At 35.8% G+C, this 27668-nt stretch overlaps 1 protein-coding gene across 5 annotated transcripts in view; it reads left to right on the forward strand.

The window, feature by feature from the left end:
- TTC17 (tetratricopeptide repeat domain 17) overlaps positions 1-27668 on the forward strand; it is a 139332-nt gene that overhangs the window by 13051 nt on the left and 98613 nt on the right. For all 5 annotated transcript variants that reach the window (XM_036996675.2, XM_036996676.2, XM_036996678.2 and 2 more), the window contains exons 2-11: positions 3779-3868; positions 8217-8386; positions 9001-9112; positions 9358-9489; positions 20101-20210; positions 20778-20922; positions 21773-21912; positions 23238-23398; positions 24811-24923; positions 26660-26806. In XM_036996675.2, coding sequence (XP_036852570.1) covers positions 3779-3868; positions 8217-8386; positions 9001-9112; positions 9358-9489; positions 20101-20210; positions 20778-20922; positions 21773-21912; positions 23238-23398; positions 24811-24923; positions 26660-26806 — 1320 coding nt within the window. The remainder of the gene's footprint in view (positions 1-3778; positions 3869-8216; positions 8387-9000; positions 9113-9357; positions 9490-20100; positions 20211-20777; positions 20923-21772; positions 21913-23237; positions 23399-24810; positions 24924-26659; positions 26807-27668) is intronic.

The following is a 27668-nucleotide window of genomic DNA, read 5'->3' on the forward strand; positions in this document are numbered from 1 at the left end:
ACTGCTATTGGGAGAAAAATGAGTTTTCCATTAATGCTGCTGTCATGTACTCATTTGAATGCCATTAAAAAAATAGGTAAGACTATTCAGCATATGTAAAGAATAAATTGTATATGAAGGCTGGAATTTATGTTAAAATAGAAATGTTCAATTTCTTGTCATAAAGGACCAGTGGAAAGTGATGGACTCAAACTTCTGTAGAACTCAAAAATATTTATACCCTTAGATTGCTTATTTTAAGTTTAAAATGGTCATCCTCTATCTGATTTGCCAGTGAAGTACTTACCTTATATATTGACATTTCCATCTGTTACCATGTGAATTCAGTGAATTCACAGAGATAGGGCTCTGAATTAGAAGTGCAGATAATGATATCTTGGTTAATTAGAGACTGCAGCAAATGAAATATATGAAAATCATCATGATATGAGTAAGATATTTACTGCTGTTATATAATTGGAATCATGTACTTTTACAATGTATTCAAGGAAAAATAAAATTGAATTGTTTCATAAGGTTTGTTATTTCTTTATTAAAATAAATTGCTACAGTAATAATGAAACTTGTTTGTTTTAGAAGATGAATCATTCTGGATAATAATCCATTTTCCCCTGCAGTATAAGTTTTGTTCTAAAATATATTTCATACTTTCTCACCTACTTAATTAGAACAAATTGAAAATAATTCCACTTTTCTTCTATGATTCAGGTCATTACGAGCACCAGTTTTTGTGCTGTACATAATGAAAGTTTGTAGGGTTCTTTGTCCCCTGTGAGAAAGCCATAAAATCTATGAGATCTTGTATATGTCTTATGTCCTTTTAAACCTACCTTTCTCTCATTCCTGTCACTTTTCCCTACTGGGCTTTTAACAGCCTCTTCCAAATGCTAAAGATTTTGAAGGTATTCACATTGTATATAAAATAGGAGTACATAGGTTCCAAATATTTACTCCCTGTGGGCCTGGTTCATAGAGGCTTATAAATCTTTGTTGGTTAGATGGATGTTGTAGTCTTTACAAGGTTAAAGTTGTCATACATACTTCCTTTTGTAATCTTCTAAGGATGAGAGGTACTCTCAAGGAGAGAAATTCAAGCAGATTGGCATTTGCCAAAGATAATTATCATAATGTCTTAAAATTTAAAAGCTTGAAGCTGTCTCAATATAAATACATGTCAGGCTATAAATCTTCTGCAACCAGCCCGTATCTGGCAAAGATCCATGCCATTTGTGGCCACATCAAAAAGAGAATCACAGCTGTTAGTGGGCTCCCTTCCTTCCTTCTGCTGATAATTTCATCTTGATACCTCCTGTAGCAGCTGTATCTTTGCTGAACTAAAAGCTTCAAGGAAATGAAAAGTACGTCCTTACAATTGAATGTTGGCCAAACCCATGCTATTCAAATATGGCAAAGCCCTGGTTATCTAGTATTTTTAAATTCTAAAACTAAAATTATATTTTGAATATTTATTTAAATCATTATTTGGCTCATTCTTTTATTCCTGTAGTAGTTCTCCATGTTGGGTAAACAGATTAGTTAGGTATTTTGGAATGACAATGTCATACTTCCACATTCTTCCCCCACCCCCACCACACACAGGTTTTTTTTCTAAATACTTATAAAATTTTGTACTAATAGCTATTTCTTGAGGTCTGGACAAAATTGCAGAGTATGCTGATTTTCTTTGGCCTCTTTATGTAAACTTCTTTTGCACTCTGGCCACTAGCGGTAGCTTTTACATTTTCTCCTGTAAAATTTTGGTGTGCTATATAATATATCACATTGCTGTAAAAAAGATTGATGGGCTTTGAAATTAAATCAATCCATATTCAATCCATTATAGTAGCTCTCCCTGCCTTAATTGCATGTGATTGTTGGGCTTATGTTCAAATACTCTGAAAAGAGAAGCAAAGTTTTCCACCTCCTATTGAGATAAACCTAAGGCAGCAGGGTTTTACCTTACTTTTGCTTGTAGGCTTTTGCTAGATTTAATCTTTTTGAAGAAATTTAAGCTCAGGTGATCAGGTATAGGCATTTGCTATTACATGTTTAGTGCTTTTTAAATTCAGAGTCCAGTTTTAATGTAAATTCCAATATAGTGGGAAGGCCAGGGGCAGTAATGAAAGGATCTTGCCTTAAAAGTGAGACTGTGGGAAGTGATAATTGTCTATAACTACATAATAATAGTTATGTAGTTTAGATAATTGCAATGGCAGTACGAATGGAAGTTACTCTGGACTAGCATCTCTTTTTTCCTCTGGCATTTTTGAAATGATAGAATGAGCAAAGGAAGATGAGTTTTATCTGTAGTCACCTAGCATTAATCCAATTGAATGTGTATTTTTAACCATCCAACTTATTCTTATTCCCTCTTTTTAAGATCATGCATTAAAAATAGGCTCTCATATATACCAAGGTCTAAGCAAGACTATCTTCTGCACTTCAGAAACTACCTCTAAATTCAGTTAATTGAGCTGAGGTCAATTTCTAGACTATAAAAAGACAGTTTCTTCTCAAAGTGGAACTAAAGGGCTGGTATATAATTTGACAGCTCCAGTCTAGCACTATGGGATAATAAGAACTTTATCTCATCCCTTAGGTACCAAGGCCACCACTGTCTTAGCTCTTTGTGAAATTCAAAAACCCTGTGTGTGTGTTTGTGTGCGTGCATGTGTAAATTATTTTTTCCTTATTATACATGTATTAGTATACATTATAAACAATTTAAAAATATACATGTATATATAGTAAAAAACATGGGTGTGGCTCTCCTCTTAATCCTACTTCACAAAAGAAACCACTGTAAACCAACTTTGTTTTGTGAATATACAAACATGTACATTTATATCTAAAAAAATATATACGTGTAGTTTCTTGAACCAAAAAATAAGTCACTGTGTACTTACTATTCTTAATTTTTAGTTGGCTATGTATTGTGAGCATCTTCCCATGACATAGATCTAGTTTTTCTGTATCTCATTCCATTGAACAACAGCTTTCCCTTTCCCTTATTGATGGCTTTAGGCTGTTTCTATTTTTTTTTTTTCTGCAGCTAAAACTGTTCTAGTGAACATACTTGCATATATTGTTGCCTGGTTTAAGAATGACTATAGGATAGTTTCCTAGAGTTTGTATTGCCAGTCAAAGGGTATGCACTCTTATCATTTTAATACATATTGTCAGTAACCCTCCAAACTACATCAGCAAATTTATAAGCCTGCTACCAGTATATGTGTTCATTTTTCCTATATCTTCAACAGCATAGTCACTTGTTTATGTGAATTATAAATAATCTCAAGATTATTTTATATTATCTTTGATTCATGGCTTCTATGAATAGCCTTCAAAAATGGGTACTTTTAGTATTTGCTTCCAAACCTGTTCAGCTATGAAATGTGCTATGAAGACCACACAATCCCTCTTTTATTATTACAGGTATGAAATATTTTTTAAGGAATTTATTTTGTCATTCACTGCCAAATACTTTTCTTCTTAAATATTTCTTATATGACCAGCCAAATTAGAATATTCATTTCCAAAGCTTGCTTTTTCAAGTTGGAGTTCAAGGGACAGCTACAGAACCTGTCATTCTCTTTGCTGAAATATTTACATGGGATCACTTTTGAAATACCCCTATAGTTTTACTGAGCACCTACCACTGACTATAATGGTGCTTGAAAATAATTTAAAGCCTATTAAAGTAAACTACTAATCCAAACAAATGTTGATGAAATCTGAGCTTTGTTTATTTATTTATTTATTGCATGCTTGCTTGTAGGTGGATTCACCAATGAACTTGAAGCATCCCCATGACTTAGTCATATTAATGAGACAAGAAACAACAGTTAACTACCTCAGAGAACTAGAGGTGAGGCAACGGGGCATGTGATATGAAACTTGTTGCATTTCACAGGAACTAATGTATGCAAAGAAAAATTAAAGCATATTACTTATTAAGCCTGAATCTTCCAATTTTTACAGGAATATACTACTTTTAGGTCATGTTTTTAAAAATAACATCTAATTAGATTGACACTGAGCAGTAGTAAGGAAACAGACTTTCCTAGTCTGGGTTTTATGGCTAATTCTTGACTCACTATATCCTTGAATAGAGTTTCCATATATAAGTTTTTCCATCAGTTATGAAGAAGAAAAATCTCTGAGCATATTCTTGGAAGGAGAGTTAGGTGAAATATGAAAACGGAGAAGGATTTTAGTATCCTAAGAAATGTATTTTTTAAAAAAATTCCCATGTAGTAAAAACTAGGGTCCTGCTACTGTGTGTTCTTATAATCAAGGTGAAAAGCAACTTTGTACCTTGAAAACTTGAAATTTATTAGTGCTAATGAACCCTGATGCTTTTGTTTCTATCATTGATTGCCATAAACTGATTTCACTTAATAGCAAGTAGTAGTAGTTATTTGAAGAACAAGGGTCTTTTTCTCATAAAGTCTTCAATTAAAAGTTACAGTAAATTGAATCCAAATTTTAAGGAAATACAAATTGTAGAAAAAGTAAACCAGTTTGCAAAATGAGGTTTAGAAAATTACTGAGAATAATAAGAGTAGAATCAGATCTTTGAGAATTAGGAGGAATCATAAAGATCATCCTTATTTTAGAGGCAAAGAAACAATTAGACCCAAAGACAGCAAACTGCCTGATTTCAAGAACCAAGTATGGCAGAACCAGAGGCAAATGCCTTTATCTCTTGGCTTAAAAGTTGGCATACCTGTTAAACCAGGTAGCCATTTGTTTTCCAGTTATGTAAAAATCCCGAATTTCACTTCTGTAAATTCAAACTGGCACATCTATCAACAGAAATAGAGATCATTATATATATTTTTAATTTCTGTGAATTAAGAAGGAAGAGCTTTTAGCACATGCTAATCTGCTCTGCATAGGTAGTAGTATTTTTAGAATATTTATAAAACTAGAACATCCCATCATTTTTTAAATAGTCTCTTACCTTGTACCTACCAGTTTTATCTATGTAAATTCGGAAATGTTGATTTTTATGAATACTAGGAACAAGACAACAGGTGTATTTATAGGGCTTCAGACTTGGAAGATTGATCTGTCTTTATTTAAACACAGATCAAAATAAAACACAGTATTCAAAATAAGAGCAATGGTGCAGAAAACAAGTATTTTCAGATACAAAGATATACTGTATATGTTTATTGCTCTCGCTTATTTTAAGAGACAGTATGATATAATACAAAGAGAAGGAGTCTTAAATTAGAGTAGTGTAGGGGAAAATACCATTCACTAAGTCAGTGAAAATGGAAATGAAAAATGTTGACTCCACCAGTTTTTGGTTAAGATACTGTGATAACTTTATACTTAGCATACTTCTGCTTCATATACATAGCAAGTGACACATAAAATACAAAAATTAAAATAAAATGTACCCAGGCCTAAAAAAAACATAAATATCACCATGGACCAGAAATGGAATAAAACACTAAGTTAGGAGTGTGGTAAAGCTACAAACTTGCTCCTCCAAAGCCAGGAGCAGGCTCAATGATATCTGGTAGTTCAGCTCTGTGGAGTATAGGGGACTGACAGTATTCCATGTAAGATAAACACATAATCAATTTTGCAGGGACACAAACATTCAGACCATAGCATTAAGTATGAAAAATAGAACTTTAAAACTTAAAAAAATAGGAGAATATATTGATATATTAAACATTAAGATAGGGAAGGATTTCTTAAATAACAGAATTCACAAACAATTAAGAAAACAATTGGTAAAGCTGACCATCTTACAACTAAAAGCTTCTCATTAGCAAATGACACCATGAGCAAAAATAAAAGATAAGCTACAGGCTGGGAGAAGATATTTGTAATCCATTTAACTTATGAAGAGTCAGTTTATAAAGAATAAATTTATGAAGAGTTACTCTTTTCATAAGTTTCTACAAATCAATTTTTAAAAACTTACTGGGAAGAAAATGGGTAGACTTGGACATTCAATTCACAAAATATAAACATAAGAAAATATGTTCAGTCCCATTCATAATCACATTAGTTAAGGTAGTCTGCCGTCTGTTGCCGTGTTTATTAGCCTTTGCACTGGCAACAGACAGTCCTGAATCTCAGTTGCTGTTCTCATGAAGGAAGGCGGAGCTCAAGGAGGGAAAAGCAAACATAAAGCCTGTTTAAAGTTTCTACTTACAAGTGACGTACATCATCTCTACTCACATTCCATTGGCCAAGCCTGAGCTCCGTAGGGCAGTGTGTATCGTCTACCTACAGGAAGAGACCTGGGAGGGAATGAGTAAGAGGAAACAGATCATTCAGTAACATCTCAATGATCTTAATGGCTTAAGACAATAAGGTCGTACTAAATGTCACTCTGTTCATATGCCGGGATCCAGGCTGACAGTATCCACTTTCTAGAATATTGCCATTCCTAGGTACCTGAGGGAAAAGAAAGAACATGGTGAAGCATACATTGGCTCTAAAATGTTACACTGGCCAAAGCAAGTCACACTGGCCACATCTGAATCCAGCAGAACAGTAATGTAGAACCTCTTGTAAGGAGGGGCAGCAAATTCATTAGTAGTAATACAGTCTGTTATAGCACTTATAGCAAGATAACATTTCATGCCTGTCAGGTTGACATAAATTAAAATTATGACAAAACCGAACATTGGTAAGTTTGTGGGGATATGGTTATTATCTTAATCTGTTGGTAGAGTTCTGGTTGTTATAGCCACATTGAAGAGCAGATTGATAGTGTCTAAATGAAACTGAAAATGTGTATTCCATGTGACCCCATATTTTTGCCCCTGCTGGAACATGTGCACAAGGAAACTTTTATAATAATATCATAGCATTTTTAATAGCAAAAAAAATGTAAAAGAAGCAACCTAAAGGTTTCTATGAAATTGATAAATGTATTTTTATATGTTGGTTTAAATGAAAAACTTAGAGATATATCCTGACCAATGAAGATAAATATTGAACAAAAAACAAGTTAAAAAAAGAAAGTTGTAGAATGATGCATATAGTATACTATTTATATAAAATTTTTAAACTTGCAAAGTAATGCTGTATGTTGATTTTAAACATTATATGGATATATATAATATTTTAAGAGAATAAGTAATAGAGCAATATTTTCTAAAAAGACACATGGAAATGATGGCATAAAACAAATTCAGGATAGTGGTGACTTTGGGAAGGGAGAGAATGTCAAAGGCAGTAAAGAGGGGCTTCAACTATTTTTTTTCCTTAGAAAAATATCTGAAATGAATATGCAAAATATTGTAATAGATATGGTTGGTGGGAACATGGGTGTTTGTATAATTCCTCTGTATGTTTGAAAAAAAAAATGGAAGAATTTATCTGGAAGAACACAGGGCATTAGAGGAAGATACTCCAGGTAGCCATATCAACATGCTGGATATCTTGAAGTACTGATACATGACATCTTTGGATGATTGAAGTTAGTTCTAATTGCTGAACCATTCTGTTCCAGGGAAATTAAGTTGATAGATGCATCTTTATAAGTAGTTTGCAATCATATTGTGAAGGTACTCATGTGCTAATATTATAAATCTCACGTTCTATTACTTTCTGTATATGGACACCTATTTAAAGAAGCATATTTATATCAACTAAGTTAACTAAGGGGATACAGCTGTCCCCTTTTCCACAGTGTCCTTTTCCATTAAAGCATGGTCGACCACATGTTACCCCTGGTCAACCATGATCCAGGAGCAGATGATCCTCCTCCTGACATATGGTCAGAAGGTCAGTAGTAGCCTAATGCTCCATCACAGTGCCTACATCATTCATCTCATCATACAAGCATTTTGTCATTTCACATCATTCACCAAATGTGAATACAATACAAAAAGATGTTTTGAGAGAGAAAGGGAAAGAGACCACATTGACATAATTTTTATTACAATATATTGCAATTGTTCTATTTTATTATTGGTCGTTGTTAATCCCTTACTGTGCCTAATTTATAAATTAAATTTTTTCAGAGGTAGGGTTCAGTACTACCAATGGTTTCAAGCATTCACTGGGAGTCTTGGAACATATCCCTTGTGGACAAGGGAAGACTACAGTATTCAGAATCCTTGTCTTCCTTCATAGAGGGTTCTCTGACATCGTCAACACAGTAAATTCTTATTTCTCTTATGGGGTAGCAAGACTGAAATACTGAAAAATCCATTGTGTTCTTATGTTCTTAACAGAAACAATTAGTTGCTCAAAAAATTCACATAGAAGAGAATGAAGACAGAGATACAGGACTGGAACAGAGACATAATAAAGAGGACCCCGATTGCATCAAAGCCAAGGTTCCGTTAGGGGACCTGGATCTGTATGATGGCACATACATAACTTTGGAAAGCAAAGACATCAGGTAAGTAAATTGTCTTTCCAAAAATAAAACTGTTTTTCCTGAGCAGACCTTTCTCAAATTAATAATAAATTGTTTCTCTCATGAGAATAAGCTTCAATCACAGATGAATTTATTGAAGTTTGAAAGTTCAAAATACATACTACATGTAGATTTCTTACAAATCAATTAAAAATATTTAATTCCACAGTAGAGAATGGAACATTTTATAGTAAAAGAAATACAAATGGCCAATAAATATGTGGAAAATATATTTCTCATTAATGAACAAACAAGTACAAATTTAAAAAATTTAAAGTTTTTATCAAATTGGAAAAAGTATTTAAAAATCAGTAACTGGTAAAAATGTGGAGAAGCTATCAGTGGAAGTGTAAATTGGTTTAAAATTTCTAGAATTTTAAAAAGCTTTTAACAAATCCGTGATCCAACACTGTGACGTACCTAGTATTTTCACTCTTTATCTCCTTTAACTCAAACTATCAAAATATTTGACCCTAACCACATCTATGTGAAAAAGTTACATATGTTGACTAATGTTGGTTGTAAAGTTGAGATATGCTATATTAGGAAAAAGTTAGACATTTCTTTACCTTTGATCTCTTGCTTCTTGATTTTAGCCCTGAAGATTATATAGACACAGAATCTCCTGTCCCTCCAGACCCTGAGCAACCTGATTGTACTAAAATTCTAGAACTTCCATATAGTATACATGCTTTTCAGCACTTGCGAGTAAGTAGAGATTTGGGTTCTCTTTTGGGGTTTTTATTTTTGCATTTGCATTTGTTCTTTAATTTAGTCTCATGCTTATAATCTTTTTCTTTCTTCTCTCCTCCCAGCTTTATAATTTTACAAGCATTTCTTTCTTTAAAAATCCCTCAAAATAAATGCTGTAAGATACCAAATTACATGAAACTTCTATGTTTTACAGTCTCCTTTTTGTATGTATTTTTCAATTTTATTTTTCTTCTCTTCAGGGTGTACAAGAAAGGATTAATCTTTCTGCACCTTTATTACCTAAAGAAGATCCAGTCTTCACATATTTATCTAAACGATTAGGAAGGAGTATAGATGACATAGGTCACCTCATTCATGAAGGCCTACGGAAGGTAAGTCATCAGTGACTTAAAGAGCCAGGAGACTGGTGTGAGCAAAAGATACTTTTCTCTCAGGGAATATCTGCCTAGATTTTGACTAGAGAGTGATTTTAAATTTTGATTCTATTAATATAAACTCTGTTGTTCAAAGCTAGGTAAGAATATGCTAGCTCCATCCCCTTTACTAGGAAGGGATGCTAACAAGTTACATTTAAACTAATTCATAAAAAAAAATAAAAAATAAAAATAAACTAGCTAATATAAGCAAAAGGGCTTATAGGCTAGATTATATATTTTGAATGGGAAAAAAATTTAACATTACTGTTCTCTGAATCAGAAAAAAAATACTAATAATAAAATCTTAATATTTTCGTTTTAAGGGAATATCCTTTTTTTCTTCATTTTTTATTTTTTTTACTTTGGTATCATCAATCTACAATTACATGAGTAACATTATGGTTACTAGACTGCCCCATTACAAGATCCCCACCACATACCCCATTACAGTCACTGTTCATCAGCATTGTAAGAAGCTACAGAATCACTACTTGTCTTCTCTGTGTTATACAGCCCTCCCTGTGCCCCCACCCTACATTATGTGTGCTAATCGTAATGCCCCTCTCCCACCCATCTTCCCCTGTCCCTTTCCCTTTTGTAACTGTTAGTCCATTCTTGGGTTCTGTGAGTCTGCTGCTGTTTTGTTCCTTCAGTTTTGCTTTGTTCTTATACTCCACAGATGAGTGAAATCATTTGATACTTGTCTTTCACTGCCTGGCTTATTTCACTGAGCATAATACCCTCTAGCTCCATCCAAGTTGTTGCAAATGGTAGGATCTGTTTTCTTCTTGTGGCTGAATAATACTCCATTGTGTATATGTACCACATCTTCTTTATCCATTCATCTACTGATGGACACTTAGGTTGCTTCCATTACTTGGCTATTGTAAATAGTGCTGCGATAAACATAGGGGTGCATCTGTCTTTTTCATACTGGTTCCTGCATTCTTAGGGTAAATTCCTAGAAGTGGAATTCCTGGATCAAATGGTATTTCTATTTTGAGTTTTTTTGAGGAACCTCCATACTGCTTTCCACAATGATTGAACTAATTTACATTCCCACCAGCAGTGAGGGAGGGTTCCCCTTTCTCCACATCCTTGCCAACATTTGTTGTTGTTTGTCTTTTGGATGTTGTACATCCTAACTGGTGTGAGGTGATATCTCATTGTGGTTTTAATACGCATTTCCCTGATGATTACTGATGTGGAGCATCTTTTCATGTGCCTGTTGGCCATCTGAATTTCTTCTTTGGAGAAGTGTCTGTTCAGATCCTCTGCCATTTTTGTTTTTCTGAAGTTTAAATAAGAGTTTAATCATCATACCAAACCCTACATGGATCATAGAGCACTTTATCCCCCCAGTTCTACTTATATTGAAGTTATCCAGAATTTCAGGTTTCTGATTTCTCAGAAACTTTTGTTTGTTTGTTGACTCAAGCAGCTTTATTTTCATGCAGATTTACCCAACCAGCTGGATACCCTTTACTGCATCCTTTGTCTACTGACAGCTCCTGTTGAAAAGTCTTTGTTGGGTTATATATATATATGTATCATTAATCTACAATTACATGAAGAACATTATGTTTACTAGGCTTCCCCCTTCACCAAGTCTCCCCCACACCATCACTGTCCATCAGTGTAGTAAGATGCTGTAAAATCACTACTTGTCTTCTCTGTGTTGTAGAGCCCGCCCCATACCCCCCCCTACATTAAACATGCTAATTGTAATGCCCCCTTTCTTTTTCCCCCACCCTTATCCCTTCCTTCCCACCCATCCTCCCCAGTCCCTTTCCCTTTGGTAACTGTTAGTCCATTCGGGGGTTCTGTGATTCTGCTGCTGTTTTGTTCCTTCAGTTTTTCTTTGTTCTTATACTCCACATATGAGTGAAATCATTTGGTCCTTACTGGTGTGAGGTGATATCTCATTGTGGTTTTAATTTGCATTTCTCTGATGACAAGCCATGTGGAGCATGTTTTCATGTGTCTGTTGGCCATCTGAATTTCTTCTTTAGAGAACTGTCTATTCAGCTCCTCTGCCCATTTTTTAATTGGATTATTTGCTTTTTGTTTGTTGAGGCATGTCAGCTCTTTATATATTTTGGATGTCAATCCTTTATCAGATCTGTCATTTGTGAATATATTCTCCCATACTGTGGTTTCCTTTGCTGTATAGAAGCTTTTCAGCTTGATATACTCCCACTTGTTCATTTTTGCTTTTGTTTCCCTTCCCCGAGGAGATATGTTCATGAAGAAGTCACTCATGTTTATGTCTAAGAGATTTTTGCCTATGTTTTTTTCTAAGAGTTTTATGGTTTCATGACTTAGATTCACATCTTTGATCCATTTTGAATTCACTTTTGTGTATGAGGTTAGACAGTGATCCAGTTTCATTCTCTTACATGTAGCTGTCCAGTTTTGCCAAAACTAGCTGTTGAAGAGGCTGTCATTTCCCCATTGTATATCCATGGCTCCTTTATCATATATTAATTGACCGTATATGTTTGGTTTAATATCTGGACTCTCCATTCTGTTTCACTGATCTGTGGGTCAGTTCTTGTGCCAGTACCAAATTGTCTTGATTACTGTGGCTTTGTAGTAGAGCTTGAAGTTGGAAAGTGAGATCCCCCCTGCTTTACTCTTCTTTCTCAGGATTGCTTTGCCTATTCGGGGTGTTTTCTGATTCCATATGAAATTTAGAACTATTTATTCCAGTTTGTTGAAGAATGCTTTTGGTATTTTGATAGGGATTGCATCAAATCTGTAGATTGCTTTAAGCAGGATGGCCATTTTGACAATATTAATTCTTCCTACCCAAGAGCATGGGATGATTTTCCATTTGTTAGTGTCCTCTTTAATTTATCTTAAGAGTATCTTGTAGTTTTCAGGATATAGATCTTTCACTTCCTTAGTTAGGTTTATTCCTAGGTATTTTATTCTTTTTGATGCAATTGTGAATGGAATTGTTTTCCTGATTTCTCTTTCTGTTAGTTCATCATTAGTGTATAGGAAAGCAACAGATTTCTGTGTATTAATTGTGTATCCTGCAACTTTGCAGAATTCAGATAGTCTAGTAGTTTTGGAGTGGAGTCTTTAGGATTTTTTATGTACAATAACATATCTTCTGCAAACAGGTTCAGTTTGACTTCTTCCTTACCAATCTGGATGCCTTGTATTCTTTGTTTCGTCTGATTGCTGTGGCTATGACCTCCAGTACTATGTTGAATAACAGTCGGGAGAGTGGGCATTCCTGTCTTGTTCCCGATCTTAGGTAAAAAGCTTTTAGCTTCTTGTTAAGTATGATGTTGGCTGTGGGTTTGTTATATATGGCCTTTATTATGTTGAGGTACTTGCCTTCTATACCCATTTTGTTGAGAGTTTGTATCATGAATGGATGTTGAATTTTGTCAAATGCTTTTTCAGCATCTATGGAGATGATCATGTGGTTTTGTCCTTTTTGTTTATGTGGTGGGTGATGTTGATGGATTTTCTAATGTTGTACCATCCTTGCATCCCTGGGATGAATCTCACTTCATCATGGTGTATGATCCTCTTGATGTATTTTTGTATTTGGTTTGCTAATATTTTGTTGAGTATTTTTGCATCTATGTTCATCAGTGATACTGGTCTGTAGTTTTCTTTTTTGGTGGGGTCTTTGCCTGGTTTTGGTATTAGGGTGATGTTGGCTTCATAGAATGAGTTTTGGAGTATTCCCTCTTCTATTTTTTGGAAAACTTTAAGGAGAATGGGTATTATGTCTTATCTAAATGTCTGATAAAATTCAGTGGTGAATCCATCTGGATGGGGGGTTTTGTTCTTGGGTAGTTTTTTGATTACCACTTCAATTTCGTTGCTGGTAATTGGTCTGTTTGGATTTTCTGTTTCTTCCTTGGTCAGTCTTGGAAGGTTATATTTTTCTAGGAAGTTGTCCATTTCTTCTAGGTTTTCCAGCTTGTTAGCATATAGATTATCATAGTATTCTTTAGTGATTCTTTGTATTTCTGTGGGGTCCGTCATGATTTTTCTTTTCTTGTTTCTGATTCTGTTGATGTGTGTAGATTCTCTTTTTCTCTTTATAAGTCTGGCTAGGGGCTTACCTATTTTGTTTATTTTCTCAAAGAACCAGCTCTTGGTTTCATTGATTTTTTCTATTGTTTTATTCTCGATTTTATTTATATTTTCTCTGATCTTTATTATGTCCCTCCTTCTGCTGACTTTGGGCCTCATTTGTTCTTCTTTTACCAATTTCAATAATTGTGACTTTAGACTATTCATCTTTAGACTAAAGAAGTGATAGTTCTTCCTTCTTTTTAGGCCTGGATTGCTATGTACTTTCCTCTTAGAACTGCCTTCACTGCATCCCACAGAAGATGGGGCGTTGTGGTGTTGTTGTCATTTGTCTCCAAAGATTGCTTGATCTCTGTTTTAATTTGGTCATTGATCCATTCATTATTTAGGAGCATGTTATTAAGCCTCCATGTGTTTGTGAGCCTTTTTTTTTCAATATACAATTTATTTCTAGTTTTAAACCTTTGTGATCTGAGAAGTTGGTTGGTAGAATTTCAGTCTTTTTGAATTTACTCGGGCTCTTTTTGTCACCTAGTATCTGGTCTATTCTGGAAAATGTTCCATGTGCACTTGAGAAGAATGTGTATCCTGCTGCTTTTGGGTGTAGAGTTCTGTAGATGTCTGTTAGATCCATCTGTTCTAGTGTGTTGTTCAGTGCCTCTGTATCCTTATTTTGTGTCTGGTTGATGTGTCCTTTGGAGTGAGTGGTATGTTGACGTGTCCTAGAATGAATGCATTTCATTCTGTTTCCTCCTTTAATTCTGTTAGTATTTGTTTCACATATGTAGGTGTTCCTGTGTTGGGTGCATAGATATTTGTAATGGTTATATCCTCTTGTTGGACTGAGCCCTTTATCATTATGTAATTTCCTTCTTTATCTCTTGTTACTTTCTTTGTTTTCAAGTCTCTTTTGTCTGATTCAAGTACTGCAACACCTGCTTTTTTCTCCCTATTGTTTGCATGAAATCTCTTTTTCCATTCCTTTACTTTTAGTTTGTGTGTGTCTTTGAGTTTGAGGTGAGTCTCTTGGTTTTTTTATCCATTCTATTACTCTGTGTCTTTTGATTAGTGCATTCATCCATTTACATTTAGGGTGATTATTGAAAGGTATGTACTTATTGCCATTGCAGGCTTTAGATTCATGGTTATCAAAGGTTCAAGGGTAGCTTCTTTACTATCTAACAGTCTAACTTTAACTCACTTATTAAGCTATTATAAACACAGTCTGATGATTCTTTGTTTCTTCCCCTTCTTATTGTTCCTCCTCCACTCTTTATACGTTAGGTGTTTATTCTGTGCTCTTTTGTGTTTCCTATGACTGCTTTTGTGGACACTTGATTTTATTTTTTGTGTTTAGTTGGTATTTGGTTGGTCTGCTTTCTTTGCTGTGATTTTATTTTCTCTGGTGACATCTATTTAGCCTTAGGAGTGCTTCCATCCAGAGCAGTCCCTTTAAAATACCCTGTAGAGGTGATTTGTGGGTGGGAAATTTCCTTAACTTTTGCTTGTCTGGGAATTGTTTAATCCCTCCTTTATATTTAAATGATAATCCTGCTGGATACAGTATCCTTGGTTTAAGGCCCTTCTGTTTCATTGCATTAAATACATCATGCCATTCTCTTTTGGCCTGTAAGGTTTCTGTTGAGAAGTCTAATCATAGCCTGATGGGTTTTCTTTTGTAGGTCACTTTTTTCTTTCTCTGGCTGCCTTTAATACTCTCTGTCCTTGTCCTTGATCTTTGCCATTTTTATTATTATCTGTCTTGGTGTCATCCTCCTTTGGTCCCTTATGTTGGGAGTTCTGTAGGCTTCCATTGTCTGAGAGACTATTTCCTCCCCCAGTTTGGGGAAGTTTTCAGCAATTATTTCTTCAAAGACACTTTCTATCCCTTTTTCTCTGTCTTCTTCTTCTGGTAACCCTATAATGTGAATATTGTTCCGTTTGGAAGGTCACACAGTTCTCTTAGTATTCTTTCATTCCTGGAGATCCTTTTATGTCTCTCTGCCTTAGCTTCTCTGGGTTCCTGTTGTCTGATCTATTCCATTAACGGCCTCTTGCACCTCATCCAGTCTGCTCTTAAGTCCTTCCAGAGATTGTTTTATTTCTGTATTCTCCCTCCTAACTTGATCCTTTAGCTCTTGCATATTTCTCTGCAGGGCAGTCAGCATGGTTATGACCTTTATTTTGAATTCTTTTTCAGGAAGATTGGTTAAATCTATCTCCCCAGGCTCCCTCTCAGGGGTTGTCTGGGTGATTCTGGACTGGATCAAATTCTTCTGCCTTTTCATGGCAATAGAGGTAGTCATGAGCAGTTGACACATGTGTTAGCTGGGAGAATAAAGTCCCTTCCTGCTTGCTGGTCATCTTGCCCTACTCGGAGCAGCTTCCAGTTTTATTTCCTGAGCCTCCGTGGGTGAGGTAGCCTGCGTGTGCTCTCCTGCGAGAGCAGCATCCCTTGGCGCCCTGTCCCGGCCTCTTCTGTATGTGCGCACCAGCAGGGCCTCTGAGTCTGGCCTGGGCGGCTGCAGAGGAGGCTCTGGGCGGTTGCTGTGAGTGCAGCTGCTCCCAGGCTGTTCCCCTGCTATGGTGGGACCGTGCCAGAAGGGGAATGGGTGGGAGGCTATTTATCGCCGTGAGGGGCTTCAGAGCTGCGTTGCCTCCCAGGGGGATGGAGTGCCTAAATTTCCCCAGGATTCCCAGCTGCTGGGCGGAGTGTGCCAGGTAGCTTCCGTCCAGCTGTGAGGCCCCTGTCCCTTTAAGACTTTCAGAAAGCACTCACTTTTCTTTTGTTCCAGGGGCGCCAGCTGCTGGGACATGCTTGCAGATTTTACTGTTCCGTTTCGCTAGTATCCAGCACACCACGCAATGTGTGTCTGCACTCCCAGTGCAGATGACTAGGGCTGGGTATTTAGCAGTCCTGGGCTCCCATTCCCTCCCCACTCTGACTCCTTTCCTCCCACCAGGGAGCTGGGGTCGGGGGTGGGGGCGCACGGATCCCACCAGGCCGCAGCTTGTATCTTACCCTTTCATGAGGCACTGAGTTATCGCAGATGTAGATGTAGCCTGGCTCTTGTACTGTGTCTTCTGGTCTCTCTTTTAAGAATAGTTGTATTTGCTGTATTTTCAAAAATATATTTGGTTTTGGGGGGAGATTTCCACTGGCCTACTCATGCCTCCATCTTGAGCACCTCCAGGAATATCCTCTTTAAGAATATGAATTATGGAATTATGTAATAGGACCCAAGAATTTAAATATATCTTTCAGGCTAATGTGGGAATTTAGAAAACAATTTTTCCTCTTGTGTATGCCTAATGAGTATCATAAAATGCAGGCTACTTTCTAAGCTGTGTTATAGTAGTATTAAGTGAAGTATATAATTGCAAAGTTTATATACAGTTTATTCAAATACATTTATATTTATGTTTATTCAAATTATATATATATATACACACACACACACACACACAAACATACACACATTTGATTGTTTTTGTGGCTGAATTACCATCTTCATATTGTTTTCCTGAAGGTAATATAAAACATTGCATCCCCAGAACTTAATGAGTGGTAAGGGAAAACTGGCCTAGGATATAACATATCCTTCAGAGGATGGTTAGTTGAAAGTAGATCATAGTGGTAAGTGCTCTATAGAAAATTTAAATAGAGGGTGAATATTTACTCTCTACTACTTTAGAGGCTACTTTAGATTGAACAATTACGGTTATCCTCTCCAGAAAGGTGAAATTTAAACTGACACCTAAATGAGAAGAAGGAACCAAAAGTCAGAGATCAAGGATAAGCGTTCTAGGCTGAAGCAAAGGCCCTGAAGCCTTAGTGAACTCAGTGGCATATTAGGCTGCTCAGGCTGCCATCACAGATTGGGGAGCTTAAACAATAGACATTTATTTCTCAGAGTTTGGGAGGCTGGGAAATCCTAGATCAAGGTGCTAGCTCATTGGGTTCCCAGGGAGGGTTCTCATCCTGGCTGGCAGATGTCCTCCTTCTCCCCGTGTCCTTACACGGCCTGTTCTCAGTATATGTGCAGAGACAGAGAGAAATTTCTGGTGTTTCTTCCTCTTCTTGCAAAGGGAATGGCCCTGGTGTATTAGGGCCGCACCCTTATGACTTCATTTAACCTTTATCACCTTTTCACAAGCCTTATCTTTAAATACAGTCACATTAGGGGTTAGGGCTTTCACATATGGATTTGGTAGGATGTAATTAAATTCAGGTAAGTAAGGCTGGATGGAACCTGGTGAACAAAGGGGAGGATAATAGGGAAAGAAGCCAAAGAAGTAGGCCAGGGACAGGCTGTGTACAGCTCCAAAAGCCTGGGTTAGGATTTTGAATTTTATTGCAAGCATGTAAGAAGCTAGAGCAGAGGAATGACATAATTCAATTAATATTTTTTAAAAATACACTGTTAAACTTACATGGAGAAATGACTGAAGGAGGCCAAAAACTAGAAGATAGAGTATGTTTGGCCATGTTAAATTTGAAATATCTATGAGGCTAAAATGCCAGGAGAGGACAGAGCTGGGAATATAGGGAATAGTTATTAAATAAGGAGTATTTATAGCCATGAGACTGGATAAGGTCATCTGAAAGAGAGTAAAGTTCAAAAATTTGGCCACTCTGAGTTCTGGGTTCTCTTACATTTAGCTATCCAATAGAGGGGGAAGGACCAGCAAAATGGGTGTCCAGAAAATGTGGTATTCTAAGAGCCAAGGGAAAAAAGTATTGATAATAAGAATAATTAACAGTGACTTTCAAACATTTATAGATTTGGGGGAGAGTTTAGGAGAAATTTTACAGAAAGGTTTTTCTTTACATGTTTCTTTTTGTCTTGTTTCCAGTATACTATGAGTTGAGTATTCTGCATATCATGATAAATTCAGTAGTTTATGTAGAATTTTTAATTGTTATTTTTTGTCCCAATTCACAATATAAAGTCTGAACATAGGATGTAAAAATCAAAGCATTTTTTGATTTGAAAGAAAATTTTCTCAGAAGGAGACTGAAGCCTAAGTGGTAAGTTAGTTGTGAAAAAATGTCATACATATCCATTAAACAGTCACATGTGGTGCTGAAAACGTTAAACTTATCATTCAAAAATCATACACTTCCTTAGAGTATTTAAGGCTGATTAAAGAAGGATTATGCTTAGGTTTAGCATTAAAAATAACTATTTTAAAGTAAAATTATTGATTCCTCTAATGAATTCATGCTGTATTAAAAAAATCTATAAAAGGAAAAGTAAAAATTAGAATTAAGCTCAGGTAATTACTGTTTCATAATATATTCTTTTATTTTTACACATCTTTATAGTTAAAAGTTACTCTCATAGGATAAATTTTTAATAGTGGGATTGTGGGGGTCAAAGGGTAATCATATTTTTAAGGCTTTTTACATACATGTCGTCAGATTGTCCCCTGGAAATGCTGTAGTAACCTATCATTCCTACAGTTAATATCTGAAGTTAGTTAATACACAGTGTGGCCAACAGTGAGTATTGACATTCTTTCTAATCTTTGCCAGTCCATAAAAGGAAAACTTGTATCTTTTTAATTTGTTTCTTTGTTGAGTCTTACATCATTTCACCAATTAATTAGCCATTATTTTGTATTTTTTAATTGTTCATATTTTTGGCCCCTTTTCTCTTAGTTTTTTTTTCTGTTTAGATTTTTTATGAGCTTTCTATATATTAAAGATATTAAATGTTTGCTGTCATACATGTTTTTCCCAGGCTATCTGAGACTCTATGGCTTTTTTCTATGCTGAATTTGAAATTTCTCTGCTTGGGTTTAAATGTACTTACATTAAGTTTTTGTCATGATCCAGTTTAGCGTTTTGACCTTTGTGGTTGAAATTCAGTGTATGTTAGGGGACATGTACTTGGAAGAATCCCAGCCACAGAAGAAGCAAACCTACATGAATTTCTGTTTAACTTGACTAAATAGTACACTTATCATATACCTAAAGATTTAGTTTTTAATAGTGTGAGGTTTGAATTAGACTCTGAACACATTAGAAAATGACAATAAAAATTGATCTTTTACAAAAGGATAAGCCTGTTGCTTGCTTATGTATATACTTTCTTTCAAATATTAAATAGGAAACTTTGCATGATGTTAATTTCCGGAATTTTATGTTAGAGCAGCTGGTATTTCTAAGTAGGATTTCTAACATCCGAAATAGGACCCAACAAGTTGTGGCCACATGGTGGGCTTTTTAGCTTTATTTGCCCCTTTGAATGAGAGCCTGGAGTTGGATGGCTTCTCTGTGGAGATGACAGTTTAATGCACTTGCTCAGCTGATGATCAAGAGGCTCTTTTGACAGGTGTAGTTCATTTGTACTTTGTCTTCTGCATTATCACTACTATCGTAAGTCTTCATCTTAAATTTCTGAAGAGAGAGTAGTAAAGGTGCTCATTTTGAACATTCTAAGCTCAAGAAACTGTCTTGAGTTGTGTTTGATTGTCATTTTGTTTAATCTCTAGAACTCTTCCTCATGGGTACTGTATAACATGGCTTCATTTTACTGGAGAATAAAGAATGAGCCATATCAGGTAGTGGAATGTGCCATGCGAGCACTTCACTTCTCTTCCAGGTATGATTCCTCCCTTCAGAACCTCCTCATTTTCCACACAAGTCAGGACGGTTAAAGAAACAGTACATAAGAAAACAAAAGAAGCATTGTATTGTGCTTACACTCTCCCCAATCCCTGTTCAAAGAAACTAGTCCCATTGCAAAAAGTGACAGGCATCAACGAGTTTGGAATGATTTTAACATAATATATATCTGACTTCCATTAAGGAAAAAATACATAATATGGACACTGTCTGAGTCACTTGAGACTTGAATGCAAGGACTTTGACTGTAGAAATTATCATAAATTAAATTTTTCTCAGAGAAAATTAAGCCCTAAATACATTTTAAAATTGTAAAATGTCTGTTAGACCTTATTTTTTGTGGCAAAATTGTAGCTATCAGATTGACTAAGCACCATCAGTTATGTAAAAATGAAACATTGTAATTTTCTTAAATTATTTTCTCCATCTGTAAGCATACTCAAAGTTATTTTCCTAGGCACAATAATTTTAAGTGTAATTTTCCCTTGTCAGGTAGTTATATAATCATGGCTCCTAACATCTGATTACATCTCTCCTCCTTTAGGCGCAATAAAGACATTGCCCTGGTCAACCTGGCAAACATTCTGCACAGGGCGCACTTCTCTGCTGATGCTGCTGTCGTAGTCCATGCCGCTCTGGATGACAGTGACTTCTTCACCAGCTATTACACTTTGGGAAATATATACGCAGTAAATACGCCTTTCTGTTTCATGAGACAAACCAGTTGCTCTTTTTTTTCCCAACTAAAAATCACTTTTTCCCTTTCTCTTTTGGTCCAAACAAGGGAAAGGGGATGTGTAAGATAAATTCTAGCCAAAATAAGCAGGCAAAGAGAAGCAACAAAGGGCCAGGTTGTTTATTTGAACGCAAATACCCGGGCGGGAGGAGCGAGCACGTTGGACACTGATGACATGCCAAAGTCCCCGGCTGCTGCCCCCTCCCACGTTGGACACTGATAATGTGTCAAAGTCCCCAGCTGTTGTCCCCTCCCAACCTGAAAAATGTGCCTTGGGCTAGCCAATCCTTGCACTGCTGTAAATCTAAGCTCTCCCTCCCCCTACCTTCTTTAAAAACTCTCTGCCTGCCTACTTATGTGCGAATTCCCAGCCTCCATTTCTATAGACTGGGGAAATCTCGCCAGGGTATTTGCATTCAAATAAACTACCTGGCCCTTTGTTGCCTCTCTTCGCCTGCTTATTTCGGCTAGAATTTATCTTACAGGATGGAAATAAATCGGGGGAAAAAACCTCAACACAATAATATATCATAATTGTCCTTACCTAAAAACAAAAATAATTTAATTGATAGGAATATTAAATTTCTGAAGAGTACATCTCTTAAGATAGCATTACATTCCAGTTAAACCGTCATATAGCATGCCATTGTGTTGTGAAGATTTAGTCACTGATCAAAATAATGTTCACTGTAGAATGAGATGTAGGTTTGATCTAACAAGTCATTAGGTGGTTTGGACAGATGCAACCAGGGCCATGGCTAACATTTTCCCCCCTGTGTGTGTGTTTGTTTTTGTCTCTTCAGATGCTTGGGGAGTATAACCACTCAGTACTCTGTTATGACCATGCTTTGCAGGCCAAACCTGGGTTTGAACAAGCTATAAAAAGGAAGCATGCTGTCCTGTGTCAGCAAAAACTTGAGCAGAAACTGGAAGCTCAACATAGGTAATGGGAGAAAAAAATCACACTGAGGCACTAGTACCATAGGACCTTAGGTTAGACCTATGTAGGGTGATCTCTATGTTAACTTGTACATTAGAATTAAGAATAACAACTTCTTACGACTGCTGGTCCTGACCCTTTTCTCCAAATCCAGGAGATTTAGTATAATACAGTAGCTGTGTAGAGGAATCTCTAATAGCATGGATTCCAGGAACTAGAGAATGTTTGCCATAAATGCTGTCATTTAGATCTTTACAATTTTGGTCAGTTACTTTTATAAAGTCAGATGGAGGGGGTGGTGCTATTGCTGAATACTCCATAATTCTGTGAAGATTATGTTTTTATCTCCGTAAAATACACTGTCTGTAAAATCACTTGCACATGCTGTATTTGATCTTTTCTCCCCTTTGGCTCCTAGGGTTGGGCTATTACGTTAGTTAAGTAACATTGAGAGACATATTTGGCCCACATTTCCATCAGATTTGTAGAAGTTGTATAATAATAGGATTCTGTTGTCTTGAGTCCTTGCAGTATAGTTAATTAAAATATATTAAGAATCTTCATATAACTTATAAGTGTTCATCTCTTATAGAATAAGCCTTCAATATTTTGAGTGTACTTTGATTATTAGAGAATTACATGGAGAATTGGAATTCATTAAACTTTTATATTTGCTTATTTTCCAATCTGTTTAAAGCATAATATAGTGAAAAGGAAAGAATGACAGATTACTTGTTTATATCTGGCTTCTGTTATACCTGACCAGAACCTGCCCTGGCTGAGCAAATTGGTTCTCTTATGCAATCTGTATAACTCCTAAATTTCTGTATGTTACAGTGTAATAGGTAATGAGGTTTTTGTGACTTAATATAATCAGGCAGCCAATTTACTGATACCAAGTGGTATAGAGTATTCCTTTCTAAGCAAAGTTTCTGTGTTTTTTTCCAAATCTGTAAACCAAGTTGCTAGTGTCTCTAAGACTAATACAAATTTTGTGGAGAGAAATAGAATTGTTGAATATGTAAAGATCTATAGTATATTATTAATGTCTTTTTGGATACCAGAACATCCAATACATGATTTAATATCAAAATACTTGTATTTAAGGGAAGAATTTTGCATCCATCTTTTTGCCCACAAGTTTTAATAAAACAATAGCCATTTATTTAGCACTATTATTCTTGAGCTTATGTTACAGTAGTTGTTTAAAAGTAAAAAGAAAAAAAAGGGAATTGCTGAGAACCAGAAAATCTATGCATGTAAGTGGGTTTCAAAATTCACAATTTTAAAGCTCTCTAACTTTTTCCTGGTGTTAAAAAAATGTTAAGATCCCTCCAGCGAACACTGAATGAGTTGAAGGAGTATCAAAAGCAGCATGACCACTACCTAAGACAGCAGGAAATCCTAGAAAAACATAAGCTGATACAGGAGGAGCAAATCTTAAGAAATATCATTCATGAGACACAGATGGCAAAAGAGGCACAATTAGGTAAGTGTTGGTTGCAGGCAATTGAAGATGGGTTAGAAAACTCACGTCTAGCTTGCTTTACTTTTGTAACTTTCATGTAGCCATAAAACAGTATAAAGTTGTGCTCATGACTTCCCTTCATGTTCAAATCAAGAGGCACCACAGTGGGTACACCAGCAGGCCTGAGGAACTCGTTTAATGCCCCTAGCTTTTTTTAAATTGATGTTTTAAAATACAAATCTTTTAGATTCTAGGAGTCCTAATAATGGTTGTTTGTCCTCTGTGACCTACACTGATGATTCTCCAACTTTAATGTGCATATCAATATCCTGGAGATCTTTGTTAAGGTGCAGATTCTGATTGAGTAGCTCTGAGGTGGGCCCTGAGATTCTGTATCTTTAACAAGATCCTATTTGATGCCTGTTGCTGCTGATCTGAAAACACAGTAACAAAGCCCTATATCAAGTGAACACAAGCCAATCACATCCCAGAAACATCCACATTCTCCAGCCAACAATAAAGTTCAACATCCTTTTTCTTCTTGCACCCTTAAATACAGATATTTTATTTTAGAAGTAAAGTTTTAGACTAGAATTTATATCAAGCAGTAATTCTTAACTGGTCAATGAATTAGTTTCAGGGGGTTCTGAAATCCTCCCCAAAACTATACACAGTATTGTATATGTGCACAATTTTTATTTTTTCTGGGAAAAGGGTCTATCTCTCTTATTAAAATCTCATAAGAGTCTGTGACCCCAAAATAGAACCACTGATCTAAGGGAGCTTGGGTTGACAGGATATCCAGTGATTAGGTTATATCCAGAATATTTCATTTCTTACTAAACTCTAAGGGAGCAGATATGACAGCTTGACACCAAAGAGTAAATTAATGGAATCCCTTTTATTACACTCTTCTCCCTTGATAAATACATTGGTCTGGAAACCCTCTTAACCTTTGAACGTTGGCTGTGACCACAACAAGTTTTCTCTGCTGTTTTGAGTGGGCAAAAGGTACGTTCAGTCCTTGAGATTATTTACATTGCTTGGTCTGTACTGAAATGCAACCACAGCTCTTATATTACAGATTTGCAGCAGAATTATGAAGTATACAAAGCAGATTTTCTCTAGAAAGATGGCCAAAGTCTTTTAAAACAATGTAATCAGATTTTATAATCATATAGTGTAATTGCCAGAAGATACCTCAGTGATTATCTAGTGGAGCCCCCTTTGTTTTATAGGTGGAGAAACCAAGGCTTCTTTAGAATGATTCAGTTTAGTTAATCATTAATGAGTATTCCCCGTAAGCACCCTCTGTGTTAGTATTCTGCTAGGCTTTGAAGAATACAGGGTTGAGACCAAGAGACTTAGATTAAGAAAATCATGTTGGCATTGCTGATATTTCTCACAAATTGTAATTTTCTTTCTTATTCCAGGAAATCATCAGATATGCCGTCTCGTCAACCAACAGCATAATTTACATTGCCAGTGGGATCAACCTGTGCGCTACCATCGTGGAGATATCTTTGAAAATGTGGACTATGTTCAGGTCTTTATCTTGGTGTCTTTGAGTTCTTACAACTTTTGTGTATCTTAGAGTAATATCTCTTTCCCCACCTTGTATATTTGATCCCTAAAAGTTGTGACTGTCATTGAGGGTTTGGAGTGTCTGTTATATTGATGAAGTCAGATTTTGTAGATAGCACTCAGTTACTCCATGAATGACATTTCTTTTTCCCAAAGTACTAGCTGTATATAATCTATTCATATGTATTTGCTTCTTTTCTCCTTTCACCATGAAACCTAGAACTAGGCTCTTATTACTATTTAATTGAAATCCTTCATTTCCCCTTTTAACTTATTAGAGTAAGACATATAATTTAAAACTGGGGAAGAGTAGCCATGCTCCTTTCTGAAGTCATTAGTCCATGTTGCTTCAACCAAAAACACCAAGAAAGGCATCATTATCAACAGAAAATACTTATTACGTAGCATTGCTAGGTGCATATATTCTCTCTTTCCTTCCATCTCTATGTATGCACACATATGCATGTACACACACACACACACACACACCCCTAGCCTAACTGGGAAGAAATAATAAATAAATATAATACCAAAAAGCATGTAACAATGCTGAATAGACAGCACTACCTGAATTTCAAGTATCATCCAAAAGGATATTGGAAATAAAATAGCATTTATCCTATCTGGTAAGAAACCCATCATGTCCTTAATCATAGATACAGAAATTTCCAAAGATAAGTATTTAAAATAAGAGGTCAGGAGAGCTTCTGTAGGAGGACAAACAAGAAAAATTAGGATTCTTTAATCTGGAAAAACCCAGACTACATTGGGAAAAAGAAACAAAACTAGAGGCCATTTAGGCCATCTAGTAGAAGTAGTACTAGAGACTGAAAGCTTCCTATGATTTTTGTGAACCAACTCCTAGCAATATCCCATATTTGAGTTTCAAAAGTAGTAAAGGAAGATCAGACTTACACCCTCTGGAATTGTAGATCCTATCTTAAATCCAAGAATTTTAAGGGGAAAAAGAAAGAATACTTAGAAATGAAATAGACTGATAGTCACTGTGACTTTAGGAAAACATGGTCTCAAGACAGACCATTTGGAAAACTGCCCTATTCCAATGTAGCTTCCACTGTTATATATCTATAAATTGCATCAGCACTGTAAAGTGAAAGAATCATTTCTATTCATAAAGGCATAGAGCTGCACAATTATCATATTTACTCTTTTTTCTCATATTTTTTCTACCCCATCCAATCAGAAAAACACAGGAACCATGCATGGTATCTTGTGAGACTATCAAACATGATAGTTATATTAAACTCTTAAGAACCCTTTCTTAAGTTCCCTTGCCTCTACTTTATATACTACTGCCTACACTAACTTTACAGAGTAGTGATCACTTTAGTCTAAGTAGAGAAAGAGTATAATGAATGAAACCTTTAAAGCAGCTAGTCATGAAACCTAAAGATACTAAGTCATAGAAGGAAAGTAAAGGAACAAGAAAACAATCCATGCCATGTTTCTCATACTGGAGTGGCATAGCTGATTGAAAGCTGCCAACTCTGCATTACCTGGGAGGATCTGCTGCGGCACAGTTCTGGAAATTAGAAGATCTGATTGCTCTATTACTGACCTACTTTCTGATTCTCTTAACTAATGTTGAGTATTCACTATCTTTTGGGCTGAGTTAAATTTTAGCCAAAACTCTGTGTCTATTTCCAGTTTGATTGAACTTTTCTTTTCATTTTCTAGTTTGGTGAGGATTCATCAACTTCCAGTATGATGTCTGTGAACTTTGATGTTCAGGCAAATCAAAGTGACATCAGTGATTTGGTCAAGTCTTCTCCTGTAGCCCGTTCCATTCTCTGGATCTGGGGCAGGGACTCTAATGCATTTAAGGTAAGTTAACAGAAGAGGAGGTAGGAGTTTTCTCAAACAAAATTTTTTAAAGCAGTGTCTTGCACCCTCACTGATTAATGTGGCCCCTAGCAGTGGCATAGCAAGCACTTCATAAACTTCGTCAGTGGAAAACTTTCTGCTGGGTAATTAAGACACAGGGTCTGCCTTGAGGTCTTCCTAATCCGGTGGGGCAGATAAACATACCAGCTGATTTCAGTTCAAAGCTTTAAGTTCTGAGTATAATTACCAACCCTAACAATTTTCTAAGCTTGACCCACATATATACTTGTATGTATATACTTTACTTATTTAATCAGCATTCTTTTCTTAAGCTCCCAACTGTGTATCAGGCTCATCTATGAGTATAGTACATAAGTTCCTTGCTCTGTTGGACCTTATATTCAAGCAGAAGATATAGATAATAAGTAAATAAATAGATATTTCTAAGCTGGCTGAGAAATAATTGCATGTTAGCCAATGGGGATTACCAAGGTATAAGGACAGACACCATGTATTTTTTTTTATTCATTACTAAATTTTCAGAATTTAATCAAGTTTTTATTCTAACAATTAGTACAGCCACTTAGATTTAATTATACATAATAGATTCACCAGTTTGATAGCTTCATGATATAAATTTAGTAAGTCTCTGGTACATGTTATTTATAGTTAGAAAAATGAACGCTATAAATCAAAAAAACAATTGGTAAACTGGCATTTGCAAAGAAGGGTCTTAGTTCAAGGAAAAATAGTTTTCTCTGCCAGTTTTATAAGCTTGTATATGCTTTCAGGTTGAGTTCACAAACTCCACTGCAAATAAGCCTAACAAAAGAAAGGTTGCCTCATTACAGGAAGTCCAGAT

Source organism: Manis javanica, chromosome 11 (genome assembly GCF_040802235.1).
Source record: "Manis javanica isolate MJ-LG chromosome 11, MJ_LKY, whole genome shotgun sequence".
Taxonomy (NCBI): domain Eukaryota; kingdom Metazoa; phylum Chordata; class Mammalia; order Pholidota; family Manidae; genus Manis; species Manis javanica.